The sequence below is a fragment of the Tachypleus tridentatus genome, chromosome 13 (genome assembly GCF_004210375.1).
Source record: "Tachypleus tridentatus isolate NWPU-2018 chromosome 13, ASM421037v1, whole genome shotgun sequence".
In the NCBI taxonomy this organism is placed as follows: Eukaryota; Metazoa; Arthropoda; class Merostomata; order Xiphosura; family Limulidae; genus Tachypleus; species Tachypleus tridentatus.
In genome coordinates, this window is record NC_134837.1 from 253206122 (window position 1) to 253217213 (window position 11092).

Sequence of the window (11092 nt, forward strand, 5' to 3'; positions counted from 1 at the left end):
ACTGTGTGCTTAAAATGAGGCCAGATTTGGCTAGGTGGTTAAGGCTTTTGACTCCCAATGTGGGGGCCATGGGTTCGAATTCCCATCACACCAAAAGTGTAAAAGAGTAGCCCAATAGTTAGTGTTAGGGGGTGATGACTAGCTGCCTTCCCTCTAGTCTTACACTGCTAAGTTATGGATGGCTTGTGCAGAGAGCCCTTGTGTAGCTCTGCACAAAATTCACAGACTTCAGATGGAGATTTGCAAAAAATGCAAACAGTGAGAAGCAGTTTTGTGATTGGTATACTTTTTTAACATGTGTGATTCATAGAAGTACCACCAGTGACCACAAACATAGCCATTCCAAATTATTTCCTTTTGTGTGTGAGCCCATCAAACTTTTTTATATTTTACTTCAAAATACAAAGCTAGCTCTCCTTGTGGCTGTAAAATTAATTAACATTTTTACCTTAGCTTTTTTAACTTCCAGCTGCTAACACCCACTTGTACAGCTTTATATTTTCAAAATATACATGTATAATGGAAATATTTACACTATTATTAATAGAGCTAAGTTTCATTAGTTTCTCTAATCACCTAGTCTCAGGCCTTAATTTATTAATAGGTGTTGTAAAGTTTGAGATCCTTGTCGAATGCATCATAATAGTAAGACGTACTTGGAGTAATATATTATTAGTATAAATGCTCCATATGACCTTTAACTCTCACTATTAATTTCTGGGCCTTAATACAAGATTTTATCTTTATTTAGGCTAATTAGCTTAAAGCTCTGTGCAGCAAGCAGTACATTTTTGTCTGTTAAGGTAATAATGCTTGTAATGTAAGTTTTGTTGTTTGTTGTTTTGCTGAATAAGATAAAATTGTACCCAAGACATCCAGCATTTTCAGAAGTGTGCTTATGGTAATGAAAACGAATGTGAAAGATGTTTTATTGTTTTTGTATATAGTTTTAATACCATCTTAAAATAACAAGTCTTATAAATCCATCTTTCTTTAGCGTGACAAAAAATCTGATATCTCTAGTGATCTCATTAGAAGTGCCTCCACTCGAGAGAGATACAATACATTCAGCTCCAAGTTCCCATCACAACCCAAACCCGAACCATCGTGGGAACAAGTTAGGAAGGCAGAAACAGAAGATGTTATTTCAACTAAAGAGGCGATAAACTTATCCTTAAGAATAATCTACATTCTACACCCATTAAAAAACTACTGTGATTAATAACAGAATGAAAAGTGACAATACTATTGAGTGGAAGCACATAGAAAGTAAGAACTTGAGAAACATTCTGAGCAATAGTGGAAGTATTAGCTACCCTCCTTCTGTTGAGAAAGGTAAGAAGCCATAGTCTTTAATCATATAACAATCTAATGGGTCTTGTATTGTGTTTCATAAAGATAACATTTGTTTTGTTTCCAAAAACAGAGGGTTGAGTATGATATAATAAAATAATTTGGGATGTGCAAATCTACAAGTCATGTGACAATCACAACCAGTATAAAGCTATGAAACAATAGTATACATAAAAACAACAATTTGATATTATGTTACATTTTGTAGGTAGCACGAAGTCACCAAAAACTGGTTGCTTTTGGGAAGGTTGAGTAACATCCTCTCTTCTTTATGACATTGGAACTAGTTATAACAAGTGAGAATACATGAACACAAAGGTTATTTGCAAAACCCACTCACAAACCCAAGACAACAGTATACAACATAATGAAGAAGGATTTCCTGCTATAAAGGAGACATGAGCCATATGTTTACAAGATGGTTCCACATAATATCCAGGAATGGGAGATCAACTGTATAAAACTATGAATGGTACCTAGCTGAGAAAAACATGACAGTATGTGGTGATATTTAATGTAGCTGTAACAAGTCTTGTACCATTTTGCTGTAGTCAGTGGATGACAAAATCTTCTAAAAGTGGTGTAAGGTATGTGACAAAACTCTTTCAAAGGGATTCATGGTCATTACTGAACACTGTACCAGAGGCTCATTATGGATCAAGTCAAATGAACTCTGCTTGCTATCAAACAAATGTCCTGGACCTTTTGTACAACGTATAAATATAATCTCTGTACAGAAAAGAGGTAAACAGTGTATGATTTATAAGGCATCCAGTCATACCTCTAATTTAACAGGTACAAACCTTCAACAAGTGAAGAATAAACTGATATTTTTGTTATTACAAATAAAAACACAAGTCAGTTAGATTTGTGTGGTTAGACTGTTAAAACAGAAGCTAAAAAAGTGTCACCTTTGTACATTAGATGGATATTGGAAAGCAAGAAGGGAAGAGTGGCATGCTTTGAACATGTATATTTTATGAGAGTTTTGTAATGAAAGCTTTGCTGCAGGACTATTACCAGAATGCATAATTATCAGATAGGATATGATCAGAAAAAATGACATACATCATGTACTGTAATACAACACACCAAACTCTCTGTAGTTACTTGTTATCCCATTATTTGTGTTAGAGCATGGATTTAAAAACTGGGGATTCACCCAGGCATAATAAGGTTAAGAAAAATGGGAGAACTTAATGTAAACACATCTTTAATTATCTCTATAAAGTAAACTGAATCTCACTGCTGGTTCTGCATGCTATCTGGTCATGCAAGTTGTTTATTGATCCAATGCTGTACTTGGTGAGTTTGTTGGTATCTAGTGATAAGGTATGGCATATTGAGTTTTTATAATGATGTATGGGGAAGGGCTATCAGGCATCATTAACAGCACAAAAGGAGCACTTTTTAAAAGATTATGATAGAATGAAAAGTTACTGAGTGAAATTCTCCTTTGTCAACTTCAAACAAAACCTTCTAAAACTACAAAGTGATGAATATTGATGGTAAAATCCATACTGTAGTAATGTGAAAATTTATTTGTTGAGTGAAAGTTTGGTGGTCCAAAAAAAATCAAGATTTACTCTTATTTACATTGAAAATATTGGACAGCCCAAGATTTTGTGAGAAAAAAAAAGTTTACTTGAAATTACAAACCAGTAAACGGTGGTTAATGTTAGAATTATATATTCATAAGTTTGCCTACAAATCATTGGGAAGTTATTTAGGACTGCTTTTATTGTGTTTAATAAACATTAAATAAGCAATGAAATGTCGATATGTAGAATCTCATAAATTCCTTTATTTCTTTTATCACCAGACACAAAAATGAAGAAATGTTTGCAAGTGGAGGAGGTATCAAATCAAGATAAGTAAGTTTCATAAGAAATTAGAAAACTTGTATTTTGTCTGTTTCTTCAATTCTATTTTTAGATAATTTTTGTCATTGTTATTTTATCTCTGTTTAGTATTCACGTAATAACAGTATTAACAAGTTAGTGTACTGTACTTAAATCAGCATGAGTAATTCTACAATTTTCCTTGATATTACTTGCTTTGAAATAATAACACTATGTAACACAAATGTTGTTCCTGGATATTATGTGTTATTTCTTCATTGCTTATGTTGTAAAAGTACAGAAAATGACCATTATTCGCTTCAAACTTTGCTTTTGTGACCTGGATAATGAAATTTAGAAATTCACCTATTTTTTATTGCACATTTTCATTTACATAAGGTCTGAATAAAACAACATATGAATCAAGATTTACATGTATTTATACTAAAGTTATACAAAAATAGGCAAAAATGTTTATAAGCGAGTAGTTTTTTTTCAAATTTGCGACTGTAATGTAAATTACTTTCATGTATCTGCCCCCCAAAAATATTCTCCCATAATATTTTTGTTGTACACTCCCAGGTCACAAAAATAAAGTTTGAAGAGAAAAATAGGTCCTTTCCATTTACTTTAGGCATAAGCAATTGGGAAATAACACTTTCTGCCAGGAACAAGAAAAAGTAAAAATTTTGTTACATAGTGTTATTTAACATTCCAAATGTATATATGTTCTGTAGATGGAGCATTGTGTAAATTTGTTAAACCTTTTTCTTATTTTCCCTATTAATAATTGAAAAAAAAAAACAATTATGAATTTGCATCCTGTAATATGAGGATATGTAATGGTGAATTCACCATATAAATCAAGATGATATGTAATGGTGTATTCACCGTATAAATCAAGATGATATGTAATGGTGTATTCACCGTATAAATCAAGATGATATGTAATGGTGTATTCACCGTATAAATCAAGATGATATGTAATGGTGGATTCACCGTATAAATCAAGATGATATGTAATGGTGGATTCACCATATAAGTCAAGATTTTTAGTTTCCCCAAGTGAGGTTTCCACTTTTTTTCAAATGTTATTAAACAGAATAAACAGTGGTATCAATAACCTACAAGTTCATTAATCCATTAAATTGAAACTATGCAAAATTATTAATCAGAAGTAATATTTGATACTGAATTTGTTTCCAGTCCTCAAAGCTAAAACGTTTGATATTCTGTCAAGGAAACAGAATACTGCTTTCCTTTGTTGAAAGCCATTAAAGGTATATTATATCTGCAAATGTGATTGAGAAAGACAATTATTTACTTACATGCCCTAAAGGTGTAGTTTTCTAAATTTTTTTTAACTTCATTTTTGAAGCATTACTTCTAAGTTGAGATCCTGAAAAACAAGGTGAAAACACTTTTAACACACTGATTTAAAAACTGTGTCAAACACAGGAAGTTTCATTGATGAACCCTGATTTTTAACCTAGTTTTTAAATTACCTGCACACCGTACTTTTGTAGTTTGGGAACTTCGTAATGTTTCATTTAGGCTGAACTTCTTTATGAAATGATGAAATGAAAGCTTGAGAAATGGTAATAATACAGTATAATAATGCACAAAAGACCAAAAAATTAAGAAAGCATTAAACATCTACCTAGTTTTGACACTAGTTGGAATTATTATCTTTTATTAATTATTTTATCTTTTGTGCATTATTAAACCAATGTGTTAGTGCTGTGTTTTTTCCTTTTATGAATTGTCACAAAACACATTTTCTTGGGAAAATAGCTGTGATCACAATTAACTTAAAAAATTATAAATTATTTTACTTCTTAGATCATGAATTAATCAATATACATTATAATAATCATAAAAACACATTTTGTACAACATAAAATAGGAATACGACGATAAAAAGTTTGAATAAGATATGTGGTTTTTATCTCAAAAAGTAATCAAATGCCTTTGTTGTTGTTTTTTTTAGTAAGCCAGAAGAAAATACAGATAAGGGGAAACCTGGTGTAAGACGTTACCTGAAGAGAGATGGGCGTAGCATAAGAAGCCAGCGTAGCCGATCTGACGGAGTTGCTAAGATGATACCATCTCCTGCGACCAGGGAAACTGAGAGGAAGAAACACCAGAATTCGTTTCATGTTCAGCCTGAGAAAAGTATTTTAACACATACTAGTGAACAAGGTAGATTTCATACTGTTTGAATTGTTTCATTGTTAATGAACTGGTAATTTTGTTTATCTTATATTTTAGTTTAGTTACTGTGTTGTAGTATATTACTCTCTAGTTGAAGGAAATATTAACTCTATGCTAGTTGAAGGAGTTGAGAGTTACTCAATTTCACCCACCCTGTGGTAATGTTTTATTGTTTGAAAGGTGATAAACCTAGGTTTTTAGTTCATTGTTAATTGCTATGGATACATCTAAATAGGAAGGTTACAGTGGAAATTGAAAGTTGTTATGTATGTTACTTGTGTTTATTTGTAAAATACAAATAATCCTATAGTTAAGACAAATGCCTGTATATGTTTCATAATACTATACACTTGTTTTCTTTATTAGAAACAATTAATCAACGAATTTCAGTTAACAAAGACTGTCAAGAAGAGTCTCAGTTTGACCATCAGTCAGAATCACAAACTAGTATTTCACCCACAAAGTGGCAGAATCAGGACAAGGTAACTGTCATCCACTAACATTACAAGAACTTTTTTTTACGTTTGTCACCTAATGTGGATGAATTTACCCACTAAAAACTAGTAACTGTTAAATAAGAGGAAGGTTTTGAAGTTTCAAAAATTAGGTTTAATTTTATCTTAGCTTGTTAAATTCCAGTTCGTGATCAAACCAATAACTGAAATATTGAATTAATTATAATAATACTTTCAAAGGAACAGATTCATGAACATTTGTCATGGTGGTTTTTTAAGAGATGATAGGAAATGTTTTGAGACATTAATTTGAGTTTATTGTTTGTTTTTGAATTTCACGCAAAGCTACTCGAGGGCTATCTGTGCTAGCCGTCCCTAATTTAGCAGTGTAAGACTAGAGGGAAGGTAGCTAGTCATCACCACCCACCGCCAACTCTTGGGCTACTCTTTTACTAATGAATAGTGGGATTGACCGTCACATTATAACGCCCCCATGGCTGGGAGGGCGAGCATTTTGGTGCAACCGGGATTTGAACCCGCGACCCTCTGATTACTAGCCAAACGCCTTAACACGCTTGGCCATGCTGGGCCCTTGAGTTGATTGAGTGTATCAGAAATTAATGTTAGATACTGGAGAATGATGGAGCACTTTAATAACTTGAGTCCTTGTATGAGAACAAAATTTCAAAAAATATTTCAGTTATCAAGAAAATTCAACCACTGCCTTATAATTTTAACCTAAACACAATAGCTGTATTAATATCTTTGGTTTTAATTCGTTAAGGAAAAGTATTAACTTTTGTTTTGACTTAAAAATTTTAATTATAGATTAAACTTTTGCAGCTTTAGAAAACCAGAACATTTTTTAGACTGAGTTAAATTCATACATAACTGTTATGAAGGAAGACCATTAAAGAATTGAAAAACAGTATCTTAAACATAGTTTGCAACCTTAGTTTAGATATCAGATTGCATATAACTGATGTAAATTGTTAAAACTTCAATTTTAATGCTCTTTTATTTCATTCTGTTATCATATGGAATGCTTTTGTTGAAACCTTGGTATTAGACTGGAAATATTAAATGGAATATAGAGGTAATTCAGCCAATGGCATTTATTTATATTTAGGGAAATTTTAATAGCTAAATTCTAGTGTCTAAATATGTGTAAAATGTGCAACTACCATCCAGTTTCTTTTTAGCAATGCTGTTTGTGGTCCATTAAAAGTGTCTTTCTTATTAAATTCAGCAAGTATCCAACTAGGTCTGAGAGATTCTACTTAATTCTAATTTTTATATCCTGAAAACTACAATAATTGGTTCAGTGTACAAACACAAGCTGTTTGAAATGTTTTAGTTAACTTCTGAATAACAGATTATTTTATAGCTCATGGTTATATTTCACTGGTTACATATCACCCGAGTCATAAGTATTCAGAAATGAAAATATGTCATAAATGTCTGGAAATAATGTTTTCCTTCAACAGAAATATTCCATTTGTGTTCTTTCATATTTAGGTACGTGGTGATCCAGATGGATGTGGCTTAGACTTCTTCGTCTTGGGGTCACAGATTCATTCAGAGTCCACACCTGGGGTAAAAACTACTATGAAAACTATGAAAAAATAATACATATTCATGTAAAAAAAAAATGAATGATCAGTATAAGGAATATGTAGATATTTCAGTTGTCTGCTAGGTTTAAAAAGAAATTTATTGACATTCTAAACTGGTATTCCACTGCTATAAAGTAACCACAATCACAGAATAATTGAACTTATTATTTATTAGGAATCCTGAAATAAACATGTCTTCTGTTGAACTTACACATCAGCACTCAAACATAAATGAATCCATTTGAGAAATGAGACCTACAACGATCAAAACGTTTATAGTATCTTACATTTGTATCATACTCCAGTGCTTGAGGTACAACATTAAGGTGTGCTACAGTGTGAGCACATCAAAGAAAAAATTTAAACAAATGGAAGAATTTATAGTTTTAAATTGTGTGCACAAGCATCGTTAAGTTGTTTAGGATAAAACTAGTTTTTGTTAAGTTGTTTAGGATAAAACTAGTTTTTTTCAGTCTACATACAGTTATATATGTGCTTGTGAAAATTTAATATGAGATCTATTTTATAATATCACATTTTTCTGTGCATGACTTGACAGACCAATTTGTAAACGAAAACAGTGGTAGAATAATTAATTTTATCTAGCAGACAAGGTACTTCTCTGTAAGAGAAAAGTTGACATATGTACTTTTCTTCTTTGAAATTTAAGTCATATATTTTGGAATCCAAAACCTCTTGGATTATGTATTAGGTTGAGGAATAATTCGTGAGCGTTTTTAAATAATTTCATTCAAGCATTACATGCAAGACTATACAATACTTCAATGCATGAACACATTACACCCAAAACATTTATTATGATACTTTATTTCATGTAATACCTAGGTATATAGTATGCATTGTTTTAAACGAAATTGCAAGAAATTAAATGCGAAAAGCAGATGGTGTCAAAAATGCTCAATTTTGTCCACTTGACATTCCATTTAATGAGCTGAAAATGAAAGCAAAAATTAAAGACATATGAAAATCAAACACACCATCTATTAGAGCAAAAAATTATCTACCAAATGACATGAAATATTTTGCGAAAGCGTTTCATTTATGAATATATTTGTTTAACTTGAAAAAACGCTCACGAATTATTCCTCAACCCAATATATAGGCTGACAGGGATGATCAAATATTTTGATTTTATTTCTTGATATAAAATATCTTTCCTTGATGCTAGGACTTGTTTCTTAAGAAAGGCTGGTTGTTGAGAAAAGGACATAATGAATGGAGTAAACATTGGTTTGTTCTTCGTAATTCTTCTTTGGCTTTTTTACCTCAACCCTAATGCAGAGGAGTCAAATAATGTGGATGGTGTTTTAGATTTACAGTTGGTAAAAGGAGTGGAGGAAATGGAAACAGATAAAGACTACGCATTTTGTATCACGGTAAGTCTGCATCACTGGTTTACTTTGATAAACTATCTTTATTAAATAACTATTTTGTTTGAATGAAATATATGAAAGTTTGTTTGGGCTCAGCCATCAAATACTATATAAACATTTTATACATATCTATACTACCTATATATTTTTGTTTCCTATTTTTTCTATCTATAAGTATATTAATCAGATATCAATGATATGAAGCATTAGAAAATGACTTTGATATGAGTGATTTAAAAAATGGAACAACAATGTGAAATAAACAAACTTGCAGTTTTTTTCTTTGCTTTTGTGACTTAAAAATATAATTTGTTTAAATTATGTATGAGACATAGTTATTCTATTGTTGAATTTTTTTTGTTTTTCAGTTAAATATAGTAAATAAAAACTTTGATGTTTAATACATTCACTAAGGGTTGATATTGCTATCAGGTAGATAACACATTTTGTAATTTGTTTCCAGACTACTGATAACAAGAAGTATGTATTTGCTGCCATCACTGCTGGGATTCGAAACAACTGGATTCAGGCTATTGGTGATGCTGCAAAATGTGCGATACAAGAATTGCAAAAGGAGGGTCATACAGAAGGAGTTACTAATATCGCTTCCAGGACCAAACTTGGGGTAATTAGTCCCAGGCACGATTCAGTCAAACTATTGGATGTTTCTTCTAATGATGATCCTTCAGAATATTTTTCTTTCGTGGATGAAGAGGAACTAATTGAAGAAGTTTCTCCACGGACATTACCTCCATCTCCACCTTTGAACAGAACTGCCATCTCAAAAGTCAAAGAAAAGGCTCGATCATGTTCGTCATCAAGGTATAGAGCTGTTAAGCAGCTACAGTCACCTGCAGCCACTGATAGTGAACAACTTGCATGTGGGTTGGAGGTTGACCAACAGAGTGATGGGATACTAAGTGACAGGTCTAACTCAAGCATACATGGAAGAGATTCACCATACTGGGTAAGCTTCAAAGTATGAACAATAAATGAATATAATTAGAATGAAATGAACTCTGAAAGTACAAAAACAAACTGTCGAAACCACTATAAATAATGGAGAAATATCTGGGCATTTGGTCCCAATACCAGCTCTCAGACTCTAGTTATACGTGTGGAAATGATTTGGAACTAACATTCTGCCAGCTTAAAGAATATAATTTCAAAAAACAATTTTAAAAATAAAGTTAAAAGTAGCTAGTGCATCAATGTGTTTTTTTCAAAACACACATTTCTTAAAGTTTATTTTACGGTCTGCCTTATGTCAACTAATCATTTCTTCAAAGAACATATAAAGAAATCATAAGGGAAGTGGATAGTTGTATGTCCAGTACAATGACTACATCATTATCTTGATTTTGTATGGTGCATTTCAAATTGCAGTTTATTTAAATTATACTTTGACATTATGCTAGTTCCAAAAATTTCTTTTTATGCATTTATGGACTGCACTACAACAAATTACGTAATTCTAAAAACAGAAGAGGGAAAATTTAAAAGAATTGGTACTGAATGAATATAATAGAAGGTGTGCAGAATTAGATGTATAATCAAAGCAGCCTATGATACTCATAAGTACAGTTTATTTTATGTCACTTACATTGATTAGGCAAAATGGAATTATTATTTAACCTTTAGAGTTAAGGTTCACTGTTCATATTTCATTTTAAATCACTAAAAATAAAATTATGTAAATTAATATAAAATATTTCATTATTTATTTTACTTGCTCTAGAAAAGTTCCTTTTAAGAACAATGTTTGAGTTGCTTGAAGATATCATAATATTTAAAACAGTGACACAACTGTTCTTTTCTGATTAATACCTCTAACTATGGTTTACACTTTATCAGTTCTTGCATGTTCATATTCTTCAGAAATGGTCATAGTCTGTCTTTTAAAAAACAAAGAAATAAGATTTCTTTATTAGTTAAGGTTTAGTTATAAATAATTTTCGACTTGCTTCAACTCTCTTTTTTTTTTTCTTTTAAATTTATTGTACTTTAGGAACATATCGATAAAGTTCTGGACGATGGACATAACACTTCTGACAACAAACATGTTTCAAGATTAGATAGTCCAACACCATCTTTGAAAAACTGTTATTCTAAAGGACACTTGGCACCTAAGACTTTGAATGTAAATGATAGCAAAGAAGAGCTTTTGGAAGCAAAACATGGGTCATGATGAAGAACTGAAATCTGTAGATAATAGTAAA

General features: G+C 31.4%; 1 protein-coding gene across 2 annotated transcripts; it reads left to right on the plus strand.

Moving 5' to 3' along the window:
* Positions 1-1186: 1186 nt before the first annotated feature.
* LOC143238560 (uncharacterized) lies at positions 1187-11092 on the plus strand. Of its 2 annotated transcripts, XM_076478905.1 has the most exons (7): positions 1187-1335; positions 3176-3227; positions 5185-5396; positions 5775-5890; positions 7382-7459; positions 8669-8876; positions 9337-9490. In XM_076478905.1, exons 1-6 carry the CDS (start codon positions 1230-1232, stop codon positions 8774-8776), a joined length of 672 nt encoding a protein of 223 aa, XP_076335020.1. In that variant the 5' UTR covers positions 1187-1229; the 3' UTR covers positions 8777-8876; positions 9337-9490. The 2 variants fall into 2 exon arrangements, with proteins under 2 accessions (XP_076335020.1, XP_076335019.1); XM_076478904.1 differs by lacking the exons at positions 1187-1335; positions 3176-3227; positions 5185-5396 and adding an exon at positions 10882-11092 and having other exon boundaries at positions 5773-5890; positions 9337-9840.

Excerpts from the sequence above, each read along its gene's own strand:
- LOC143238560 (XM_076478904.1), top strand. The coding sequence starts at position 8,712 with ATGAATGGAGTAAACATTGGTTTGTTCTTCGTAATTCTTCTTTGGCTT. Across the intron at positions 8,877-9,336 it reads ACTACGCATTTTGTATCACG|ACTACTGATAACAAGAAGTA; the intron begins GTAAGTCTGCAT and ends ATTTGTTTCCAG. Across the intron at positions 9,841-10,881 it reads GAAGAGATTCACCATACTGG|GAACATATCGATAAAGTTCT; the intron begins GTAAGCTTCAAA and ends ATTGTACTTTAG.